Genomic DNA, 12435 nt, shown 5'->3' with positions numbered 1-12435 from the left:
GTGCACGTGGCAAGGTTTTATTTGCGAGACACCATGGATCTCGAGAAGTTAGTAGGTCTCGGTGAAAAGATGGGTGGCCTCGTGGCATATATATATATATATATATATATATATATATATATATATATATATATATATATATATATATATATATATATATATATATATACGTGTGTGTGTGTGTGTGTGTGTGTATACTTGATTTGGCGATGTTCCAGAATTAGCGAACGAATTTGTCCGCCAAACCCACTCGAACACAGGATTCTTTTTTATTTTGTAGATACAGTTCTAACGTTGTCGCACTAAAACGTCTACAAACCTTTTCTTTTCTTTTATTGTTTTTTGAATGGAGAGGATCGAGGACCCCATCCCTTCTGGGCTGTTGCATGGGAGCCCTAAATCCGACATCTCAAGTTCAGCAGACATTTTTTTTTCTTTTTTTTCTTGGAGGGAGGGGAGGGGGAGTGTCACTCATGGTAACAACAGCCCACAAAGAGGACTATGGCGGCGCTCCGGCAGCCTTCCCAGTTTGTTTTCCTCAACTGTAGTGAGTGAGTGCTATCTTACATTGACATTTACCCAATGAACCAACTGGACGCGAAGCATACATTTCTCAACGAAGTGTATCTCCATAACATAAACGCAAAAATTATCGGAAAGCATTCGTTCAAGTTCTATAACAAACACACAACAATAAAACAACAGAAGAAAAAGGAATAAATGGGAGCTTGAAAACCTACCAGCCCATCTGGAGTGTTGAAGTCGTGGAGGAGCAAGTTGTTGCGAAGACACTTTATGAGATGCGGAAAGTCCGAAAGGAAGTGGACGTAGCGACTGCTGTCTTTGGGATGCCTCATTCTGCATTGAATGTTCTCAGACGTTGCTTCGATTCCAAGTACCTTCCACATCTTCCTGTTCCATGTCGCACCGTCGCAAGTGACAAAGTCCACGAAAAGACCGGCATCTTCTGCAAGCAATACAGCCTCCACTAGAATTTTCGCGAGGAGCTCTCCTTTAACGTTCCCGTGTGTTGCGAATACTGCTAATACTTGTGTCCACTTGCCGGTGAAAGGTGCAAACATAATCACCATGCCATGGTCGCATGGCTCACATTTATCTTTTTTTGATGTAAAATGGCCTAAATCAACCAAACCTTCAATAGTGGCGGCGGATGTGACTGACAAGTGTTCAGATAGTTTCATTTCATCAATTAGCAGCCCTCCGTGTCGCTTAAAGGCGTCCATAGATCTCGTCTTTTTTTTTAGAGCACTCAGGACCCTTGTGCAGAAACCGAACCCTGTCTTGTACGAGCTCAAATATTTCCTCAAGGTGTCTTCACTTGGTAGGACTAAGATCTTGTTGCTTCTCATGTATTTGTAAAGCTTTGGACTTTTCATCTTCATGAGCAGACACTCTAAGATCCAATTCTGAGTGAATTTTAATCCCCTGGTACTCGCTCGTTTGGAAGCGCGGAAAAAATGAAGTGCTGCTTCTCTTTGTTTTGGAGGCATGTCAGCAATACTTTCTTCAAAAGTGCCTTCCTTTATAGCTTTGTTCTGCTTCACCATTTCTCTCAGTTTTGATTTCAAGTTTGACACCCGTCCAAGCAGTCGGCGATTTTGCTGTCTCAAGGTTTTCGTTTGGCGACAAATGGCTCGCTTTGCAGAAGTGGCACCAGTAGCAGCAGTGGTACGCATCACCTTACATTTTTTCCTAATCAGGGACAGCCTTGCCTTGGCGCATGGACGGCATTTTACACCTGCACAGTTAAAAAAAAAAGGTCTGATTACATGTTTACGCCCCACAGACAGACACACACAGACGCCTACCCACAAACAGTCGCATTAACGCACACAAACATATGCACGCACGCACCGTCAACCATCAAGCTTTCTCGATTTGAGAGGAGTAATGGGAAGAACATTAACTCACAGTAGTGTTAAACAGTGATAAATTTCACTCGAGTTCTTTTTCTTTTATTTTCGTGATAATAATTGCACACATGAAATGTAAACTTGTGCGATCTTTTTTTTTTATACCTCTGTAAGAGAAACACCCCTGCCCGTTAGCAATTAAAACATGCAAATGGAAATAAGATGTGCATATTAATGTCGTTTCCTTGCATATATTTTGACAACTCGTTCAAAATCACCATAAATTTTATCAAAACGTCCCTCTCCTATACGCTTTAATTTAAGCTCTGTCCGTATCGGTGAAGTACATAGACCTACTTACCTCCGTTAGGTACAACACCTTCACAGCTTCTGCTGTAAAACGCTCCTCCATGGCATCTGAAGTTCCGTCCAGAGGCAAATGTCTCAAGTGGGCCATCATTAGGTTCATTTTTCCTTATGGAGCCAGGGCATACAGAAGCTGCGTCGATTTTTTGCATATGTTCCTCTGCCTGTGCGAAAGATAGAGCCCGTTTTTCGTCGTAAGGACTGCCGTTTATATGTGTTCGGCAGAGAAGTCCGTCTTCTTCTTCTTTCAGGAATATAACTTTGTCATGGGATATTTCTGAAGGCGGTATTAGTGTGGAGGTGACATAGAAGACACCATCAACATGCGGGAACTGAAGGGCTGTCCATCTGGAGGTTGACGGCATCGTCAGTGTAAGAAGGGAACGTCTTCCTTCATTCGTGGTACCGCCTTGTGTCTCCGAATTGCAGTCCATCACGGGATGCGCTGCCGACTTCACACACTTTGCATGCCTCTCTGTCAAGCTCGCAGCGCTAGAGGACCTTTTTTTCTCTTCGCACTTGGTCATTGATGGCCCGGGGGCATCTTGTTTGGCATGCTGACGACTTGTCGAATTATTAGTCACCTGGTCACCCCCGTCGGAACGTTGTTGTCCACTCAGTATAACAGGCACTGCTCCGACTGCAAGCTTTGGCCGGTCACGGGGCAACCTGACCTCTCTACCGCCTATAATGTGCACGAAGTCTCGAAGCAGATGATGCGGCTCGAAATGTGCCTCGCAGACCACACTTGAACTTTTCATGTGCCCTCTTGGCAAGCGTAAGCTGTACTCCCATTTCTCCCTCAGGGTCGGAGATGTTGGAACGGCGAATAGCGAACACTTACTGCCTTCAGTAGATCCTATGTAGGTAACCCCGCAGCCGGGCACACAGCAGTTGCCCTGCCGCTTTGGTTTCATTTGCGAAAGGTGTAACAGGACGTGAGACTCTCACTTGTACAGAGGGGTCCACATCTGAAGGGGAACACGCGTGTCGTCTGCTCGGCTACACCGCCAGCCCGCTGCGGCAACTATGAGGTTTCGCGCACGAGCACTGCGGACAGCGCTTTTTTATCGTCTGCCACAAAAATATGAACACGTTCACCTGTCTGTTTCCGCACACCTCGTGATAGCTTTATTAATGTTACACGCCAATATCTTACGCATTTAGTGTGAGGAGGAACACTGAAAACTCGAGCAGACAGAACATCGCTGCTTTACCAGTATTCAAACCTTCGCGACTTCCCGCCGACTGAAAATCGTTTACTTTCAGTTTTTCTTTTTCTTTTTTTAAGCGAGCCAGTGGGCGGCGACCGCAGGCGAGTGAAAGCACACCGTCTCTCTTTTATTCGCTAAAATCTCGCAAGCTATGCTTTTAAGTTTTCGTTGAATCCCGTGCGGTGGCGCTGCAAATAAATGCGCTTGCTGTCAAGTTTTTTTCTCCTTTACTTCATATCTCGCGTAATGTTTTGTAGCAATATGTAGAAATCGAAGGCATATTTAAAAAAAAAGCCAAACAATACAGTTGTACACGTGAAATTAAAAAAAAAATCTATGGTCACAGCGGTGATTCGAACCTGGGTCTTTTTAGTGGGATGCGAGCATTCTACCCCTCGACCACTTCGGCGGAGCTGCGCACGGCTCTTAAAACGACGACAGGTCACAGACTACCGATCGCAGCGCCACTAGCGGATTTGACCCCGTTTGGGCCTCACTTTTTGGATCTCGGTCCGGGCACTCCCCTTGTTCTAGTACACTCTACTTTAGCCTCAACAACGCTGTTGCAGGAAACCTTAAAAAACGAAACTGGCGCCGTTCGTTTCGTAGCGTTGATTTTTTACCTACGTAAACGCAGGCGACGCTGGGCAACAGGCCGTGTGTTGTCGCATTTTTTTCTCGTTCTGCGGGGAAACAAATAATTCGTCATGCGATAGCACTATCGCAACTTATCGGTTTTTTCTCTCTCATAGAGTTCAGTGCGGTGCGCGCGTTCTTCTCGAGGACTTTCTTCAGTTTCCGTAGCTTGCTGTGGTAGAAAAAAAAAATGATTTCCATCCAGAACCCTCAGCTCAAGGTAAAGCACCCGCCTACCTTTTTCTCTGTAAAGTGCGCAGCTGCGAGATTCCGCAAACATTTTCTAACTCAACATCATGGTGCTGTCGGTGGAGTCGGTCGGTAACGCCGGATCACTGAAACATACGCTTTTGCGGCGTCTGTAATTAAAAATTTTTCTGTGAAAATCGCAAGTTTCACTTCCCCCAGACCCGCTGCAGAGCCTTCAAGTTTGCGGCTCTTGCTTTTTTTTTTTCTTTAATGGCGTGATTGTCCTTTGCCTGGTTTCACGTGCTACAACTCTCTAAACGACTCTTTGAATTTTGCCATTTCAGGCTATATTTCTCGTTCACCTGCTCCTCACAGTATGGTGAGCACCTTGTTTTTTTTCGGAAATTGTAACGCTTAAACCTTTAACCGCTTTGAGTGCAGCCTAACGTTGCTTCGCCTTCTCTTCAGGCCGTTGCAGGAAGCGTGGGCGCCCCAAGCGTATCTCTACTACAACCTCATTTACCTGCTGATGTTGGCTTGGGCGATACATCACAAGGATTCCGAGGAGCCTGTATTTATGGTAAGTGTCCGCGCTGTCTCATGCAGTAGTTATCGAGCTCTACTTCTGGCAGTGCTACGTCAGATAGCAACTGTAAAACCCCTGTGAACTCTATTTGGTAAAAAAAAAAAACAATTTACATTGGTTATTAAAGTGATTAACGAGCAGGCAAAGCTCACGGCTCCAACACCGGATTCGCTATTTCCAACGCTTCTTTCCGGCTCTTCCTATCTCACCTGCTCCACCGGATGAGGGCAAACATGTTTTAACTATTATGAGAGGGATCATTCACAGCCCCTGTCTGTTTTAACTATTCTGAGGGGAATCGTTCACTGCACCTGTCTGTTGAATCCTCTCAAAGTTATGGCATTTAGTCCGCAATTACGAGAAGCTTAGCTTGAATCACACATGTCTGTATGGACTCTATTGACTGAAATAAAAGCTACAAGTGTGAGTGTGAGGAAAGTAGAAATTAAGTGGTGAATTCCGCCATGACTTGCCAAAACACTTCCTTTACCTGCTACAAATTTTTTGCGTTATCAACTTAACATAGTTTTTTTTTTATGTGTGTGGCATCTGTGGCAAATGGTTAAACAGGTTAAACATTTTTGTAAATCGTGCACCTCACAAATTCAAGCCTCTAATTGTCTCAACAACTAATGCTGTTTTCATAATGATGACATTGGCGATTCATAATGCAAATTATTTTTGGAAGTTTGGTCGGGCATGCAGTGATAAAGGGAAATAGTTTATTCATGCTGAACTTGTTCAAAATTATTGTTGAGCAAGGTGATAAATTTGGTGATAAATAGCATACTGTGCCTGTTTCTCTTTCATTAAGTAAATACTGAAGGCCATTACATTAATTTGCATCTGTTGTCCTTGCTGGTTAATTAAGCAAAATGGATACCTCAGCTAAAGCACTTTTCGAATCAAAGGTGATTTTTACCCTCACTTCTATGTTTAATTATTTGTGTCACTTTTTGAATGACCAACGGTACTTTCCAGGTTGACTGGAAGACCTTTTTTGCACAAAGTAAAACATTCTTTTGAAAATTGGACAGTTTAAGAAACTGGGCTAAATGTTACTGTGATGTTTCAGGTGGCATAATTTGCTTGTTTGATATTTACTTTCGAGTTGCCGCCCACAGGCATTACTCGTGACAGCATTCACTCAGTGAGATTTGTATCGTTTTATCATTTTATGAAAAACAAAAAGAATTCTGTTGCATCCATAGCTAAATGAGACAGTTGCTCTTTTTGAACTTGACAAGAAGACAGGTATGTCAGGTGCATATTTTGTGTTTATTATAAATCTTTTTTTTTTTTTGTTTTTTGCTTACAGGACTACACATATTTGAGGTTCGTTGATGTTGAGCATGATGACGGTGGTTTGATTGTCAACAACATTTTGATGAAGGAAGAATGTCAAATTGCTTTGTGATGTGTCTATCTTCGGATTTATTACAGAGGTCCCACATCGATGTTGTATGACGAAACTGCTTTAGCTTGCCAGTCTACAGTTTTTTTTTTAATATGTATGAATGATCAGTAAAACAATGTTCATGTTGCTAAAAAAAATTAAAGAAGCCCAGTTAATAAAAGTCGATTTAGGTCATCAGCGTACATCAGTACTTGAGGGTGTATTTTTCTTCAGTGGACTTATAGAGGCATATGCACTGAAAATTAGTGCAAGGGCATAAAATAAATAGATACAACCTTACAATGAAAATTTGGAGCTCTGTCAAGTGGTTGCACATATTACCAAACCAGCTTCCTTTAATGTATGGAAGATGAAAAACGTCTTTTCTGTCTCTTAAATTTGTTGCTACTGAAATGTCATAGAAGGGCCAAACATTAATCTGTTTGTGTTTCATATATTTTGCAAAAAGATAGCAAATAACAAAGGTGATGACAGAACTATACAATATGAAAGCTCTATTGTTAAAGTAGTCCTCCATGTGTCGTTGTAGTTAGCTAATAAGATTTGTCTTGCATTAGTATGACCAGTCACACCAGGAGCTATTAGGTTAGGTTAGTACTGCTTGTGCCGAATTTAAACGTGTTATCCTCGTTTTCTTTGCAGGCATTAGCCATAAACCTTGGTACAATCTTGATGGACATTGTCACGCTGGGAATGCACTTCCCCCACCAGTTCACATTTTGCGCTGGGTATCCTTTTTTTCTGTATGGTAACAACAGTCACCGCATTTTAAGTTAGCACGTTTCGGGTTTAACTAAGACCACATTGTGAACCAAGTCGCGAGTGGCAAAAATTGTGATTTCTACACTGCTCTTGTGCAAAGTAAGTACAGGATCAGTTTACATACTCATTAAGAAAATCTGTGTTCATGAGATGGACATTTGTTTATTCTTTTCTTGGTACTTTCAATAATTCATAATTTGGTTAATTTGAAATTCGTTGCTCTCCTGTAAAATACAAATTAACAAGCTTTAACTGTGATCTGTATTCTCTTGATCTTCTAATCCTGACTGATGTGTGACTGTAATGGGCATTGCGTGAGCAAACTTGTGCAAACACGGCTGTGTCGGTATGTAGGGAAGTTGTGAGTAGCGCTTGTTCTGTGCATTGCCGTTTTTTATCAGTTGTACATTGAATCCATGCTATCCAGTATTTCAGATGTTACATCCTGTATTGCCCCATTTTCCTTAGTTTCACAAAATCATCAGCATTGCCATTGTTAACCTCTTGTTTCGGCCGGTGTCATCAGTATTCCTGCTGCGCATTTTCAACGAGCGGGGCGGCAGATATGCAGACCTTGGCATTCCGAACTTCGCTGGCGGTGCGTCCTGTCCTTATTTCTCATCTTACATATGTTATGAGTTGCTTCATAGAAATGATGTTGCATGGACATGCAGACATGGCTGATCAACTTCTTTGAGAAAATTATAATTGGAAATGGTTTTATTTTCTAAGTGAGGGGTTGGGGGTCCTTCAGGCGAAAAACTGTGCTCTACAGCTTGCAAATGCCTAAGGTCCTCACGAGGCAGCAGTGAAAAAAACAAACAAAAAAACTAGTCAGCCTGCATACATATATTAAGCAAATATAAATTTTAACACTTTAATGCCCAAATTATAATATGGCTGAGCAAAATAAAAATTGTTTTCATGTTTCAGCTTCAAGTAGCAACCTTGAAATGATTCCACAGTTAAACGATCTAAAATTCAACTTTAAAGCATACTCTTGCATATGTTGGGAATTCTCCATATCCTACAGAAGTGAGGACCTAGCAACAAAAAACATATTTTAGAACTACATAACATGTTGTGTACCACCTCTTGAGTGTGCACACATCAAATATAAAAAATTATTTAAGACAGAACTTGCGTCACCAAGCGGAGAAAAACGATGAATTGAGAGTTGTTGCACACACTTCGCGCTCTCCTCCATGAGCCCCAAAACAATTGGTTCTAGCTTAAAATACCTTGAATGACACTCTGCTAGATTTTTTATGCTGAAAGCTTCATGCCCCTTGAGTACTTGGCAGCCGGCACGCATTTCGTTACTTAATTGCTTTAAGTTTTTCAATATGCAGCGAATTCGCGACATCCGGCAGTAAGGGGTTAATACACTTTTTCTGTGTCTCTAAAAAAGTGCATCATGAAAACAAAATTTGTGTTTTCACATAGACCCACAGTACTTACAAGCAAAATATAAATTTATTTCATTTGGTTAGAGGAAATTTCGAAACGATTTATCATTTACCATACATCAGTAAGGTATCATTTATAGCACTCTATAAAAAGGCAACAATAATCTTGGCTGTGATGCATAATATGATGATACACTATAGTGTGAAACATTGAGGGCAAAGAGAAACAAAACTATGTGGGTTTATTCACATTTACAAAAATACTCTACGATTCACAAGATTAAATGTTTTCGAGAAACCAATGTAGATTCCCATAATTAACATTTTATCATTAAAGCTTGTAATATTGTTTTTTTTTAGCTAAAAGAGCAGTCTCAGTGGAACGGTGCTTCCTAGAGCCATGTTGATGATCAGCTAATAAATTATTTTTGTCTAGATATGAAAATATTTTAGCATGAATAATCTCAATGCTTTTTGAGAATATCGGTAGAAGTGAATTGGTCGATAATTACCTAAAACATTTTTATCACCTTTTTTAAAGATCGGCCGTACTCTAGCTATTTTCATGTGTTTTGGAAATTGGCCAGACGATAGAATAAGGTTATAAATGTGAGTAAGAACAGCACAAATAAGGTCGAGTACATGTTTTATAGGTCCTATTTAAAAACCATCAGTGTCCTGCGACTTACTATTTTTGACTGAATTTATTGAAAAAAAAAACTTCAGCGCAGTTCGTAGGACTAAAGAAGAATGATTTCGCACTAATGTTTTTAGTAACGAGAGCATCAGAGTAGCTGCTGAGTAAATCATTTTCAGGATTTTCCTGCTTAACAAAGAAGATAAAGTAAAAGTAATAATCTTGAAATTAGTCTTGTAATGTGGCATGTTAGACGTCATAGTGCCTCCACCGAATTGATTGTTTGAATTAATACACTGCAGATTGAGGTCAAGTCAAGATGTACTGACCATGCAGACAGTTCAGATCATCCAATACGCAATTTGTCTTGCTCTCTTTTGGCCAGAAATCGACACAACTTGATAAAACACGATGCATATACAAACATTGCCGCCACCACTAAAGGGCATACAAAAACACAAGCAGGGTTGTGCAGCTACCTCACTTGGGTATCAAATACATCGCTTTGTAATTTATGTATCGAATTCAGGAAGTTCATATTCACTTTCTACATTTGATGCTCAATTGTTTCTAAAGTCTATTACAAAGTTACAATTGTTGAATTGGTTTTTGTTTTGCTTGAAAACAGCTACCTTGTATTGGTGTTCCCTTTGTTAACCTCCCTCTGTAATCCTTCTCTCTGAGAAACTATATGCTCAAAATTAACCTTTCCCTGTATCACTCGTGCCAGCTTCTCCAATCTTATGTTGTGCAAACAGTGTGTTAAATAAGCAGCTATTCCATTCCATTCAGAACACCTGTAAGCTATAATGCCTTCTTCTTTTCTTTTATGATCCTCTGCAGGACAACAGTCACCGTGCATTGCCTGTCAATTCTGTAACAGTTTCTTTTATTACAACTTGTTCATTTAATACTTGTATTGCTATTTTCTTTTTTAACTTGTAAATGGCCCAGACTGTGTACAATTTCAACACATATTATATGTTCTTTTTTTTTTTGTTCCGTCACACTCTCATTTTTCTGTGTTGTGTAAACTGTGCCAGCTTTAGTAGTTCTCTCATTGCATTTTAAGAGGGTCTTGAGAAGTAGAAGTGCTTTGTGTTAAGAAAAATGCAGCTTAAGTGCAGTTCTATAGTCTGAAAGATTCAGAGCTTATTAGAGCTAGCAAGGTAGGCGCAGCACAAGCAGGTAGCATGCATTCTGCCTTGTTGCCTGCAGCTTCTGGCTGTCCCCATCGCAATGACAAAGGCAATGTGTCGTGCTTGTCAAGGAAAGACAGCTTGACAGGAAATGTAAACACAAAGGGAGGCATATTTGAATACGCTTGAGGTACCCCTTGGGGCAATTTCGACAATTTACTCTAGGACATTGATCAAGAATGGTTACTTTCCAAGCAGACGAAAGTGTCCAGAGATCATTTCATGCCAAATAAACCAAGATTCTTTGGGCCATCAAGAATAGAGTTCAGAAAATTTATTCTGTTATAATTTTTTATTTCAGGGATCCTAATGCACCCATAGTTAAAAATTTATTTGCAGTGTTGCTGTTGAGCATGGGTCTTCAACAAACATGTTGCCGTAAGTTCTTGGCACCACAGTATCAGAGTTCTGCATTTAATGACCCAGAAGCGGCACTCAATCGCTTTATTCTACCTTCGCTATGCTCCGTTTGTCAGCTTATCTCTCCTCCTTGCCAAGTGTCCCTCCTCACCACAAAAGGAGGAAGAGTGGCAAGTGTGCTTACCTAAAATCGGACAAACAGGTTCTTTTAGTTGCTTACATCACCAGACGCAAGTGTGGGTATCGCAGCCAATGCTGGGGACACTGAAAGGCCCAAAGAGAACAACAGATTGTATTTAGTTTTATTTATTTATTTATTTATTTATTTATTTATTTATTTATTTATTTATTTGTGGTGTGCCCATAGCTCATAGCACTGCCGTGTTTGGCATAGTTGATTGTTGATCGTGAAGAAATTTTGAACTTGGTTTTGGGACGTTAAACCCCACATATCAATCAGAAATTTTGAACTCAATGCGCATTCACTTGAAATGTTAAAAAGTTATCGAACTTAGTTTAAGGCTCCTTAAGCTAGAAACACGGTTTGCTTGAAAATATACTACAACTCATCACTTGTATAAGTGATGCTTGCTTATTTCACTGACCTGTTTGCTTGCACCGATAACAGGTGTGGGCAGCAGCGGCCGGGGTCAGTACGACGACATCGACCAGACCACTACCCAGAGCGTACCGAAGACCGGAATAGACACTGGTAGCCCCAGCCACGGATGGGCTGCGGCTACCTCTGGAGGCGATGGGCTGCCGCCTTACTCGCAGCCATAGTCACTCAATCATAGCCCCCTCCCCACTACCCCCCTCTCCACTCATTTTGTTGGAACAGTGCTGTCTTTAGTGGCCAGAACTAACATGACCGTGACCGCACATTCATTATTCAGATTTGCCATCAAGATTTCTTGTTTCTCTCTCTGTTTTTTTTTTTAATACCATTCATCAGTTCTGAATGCTTTAAGAAAGCCCTGGTAATGAGTTATGAGCTCATGAGGCCTGTGTTGGGACATATTTTAACAGTCTTCTATGGTGTTAGATCTATTTACTTCATTCCTTGAAACTATTATGCTGACGAGCAGTTTCCACTTGCTGATCGGCATGGTAACAAAAATTTGTTGAGACTTTACAAATCTGTGATGTCTTTGTTCCTACAAATGACAGCATATGTAGGCAGAGCTTGTACATCGCTTCAATGTTTGCTCTTGAATCGAAACTTTATTCCACTGGAAGGCGTGTGGCCAAAAGTGCTTATTCATGCTGGTAGTGGTGTTCGGTGACAGAAATTTAGTCACCCTACCTCATGTAATTCCTGTATGTTGATAGGTTATTTTTGCCATGCTAATTAATGTGGCCAGTTTTACAATGCCTTTTTTATACACACGTCCAAATAGAATAGATCGATTTTCAATATTTTTCTTTCATTTTCTTCCTGACTAGAAAAAAATTGAAGTGCAGCATTTAAAGTACCATTTGCTGACGCAGTTTATTATGCCTTTTTTTCTCTCCTTCATGCATAGGTTACTAGTCTTTGGCCATTGAAGACAGCGTGCCACTGTTTCTCTTGCAAATGAGGGGTGTGTTGCTGAAATGTGTACTTTAAAAGTTCACGAATTGTGCAAGGTGGTATTGAGCAATCAATCATTTTTTTCTGCATTACACTACATATTTTGATGCAAAAAATGCAGATGCTTCGGGAGAGAGCCTATAATACCTTCCATGTAGGCATTTGAAGTCTGTCTGTTTCGCTCCCGGCTTTTATAATACGCTTGATTTATAC

General features: G+C 40.8%; 1 protein-coding gene across 1 annotated transcript; it reads left to right on the top strand.

The window, feature by feature from the left end:
- The first annotated feature begins 4092 nt into the window (after nt 1–4092).
- On the top strand, nt 4093–11578 carry LOC142790302 (type-1 angiotensin II receptor-associated protein-like). Its single transcript, XM_075885243.1, has 6 exons — nt 4093–4310; nt 4624–4658; nt 4748–4859; nt 6925–7010; nt 7530–7642; nt 11278–11578. The coding sequence occupies exons 1-6, from the start codon at nt 4281–4283 to the stop codon at nt 11430–11432; spliced, it is 531 nt and encodes a 176-aa protein (XP_075741358.1). The 5' UTR covers nt 4093–4280; the 3' UTR covers nt 11433–11578.
- The last annotated feature ends 857 nt before the right edge of the window (nt 11579–12435 follow it).

This window comes from Rhipicephalus microplus, unplaced genomic scaffold, assembly GCF_043290135.1.
Source record: "Rhipicephalus microplus isolate Deutch F79 unplaced genomic scaffold, USDA_Rmic scaffold_94, whole genome shotgun sequence".
Classification (NCBI taxonomy): Eukaryota; Metazoa; Arthropoda; class Arachnida; order Ixodida; family Ixodidae; genus Rhipicephalus; species Rhipicephalus microplus.
This window is presented reverse-complemented; position numbering and strand designations above follow the sequence as displayed.

Coding starts and splice junctions, on each gene's coding strand:
- LOC142790302 (XM_075885243.1), top strand. CDS start 4,281: ATGATTTCCATCCAGAACCCTCAGCTCAAG. Junction 4,311..4,623: donor TCCAGAACCCTCAGCTCAAG/GTAAAGCACCCG, acceptor TTGCCATTTCAG/GCTATATTTCTCGTTCACCT. Junction 4,860..6,924: donor CCGAGGAGCCTGTATTTATG/GTAAGTGTCCGC, acceptor TTTTCTTTGCAG/GCATTAGCCATAAACCTTGG.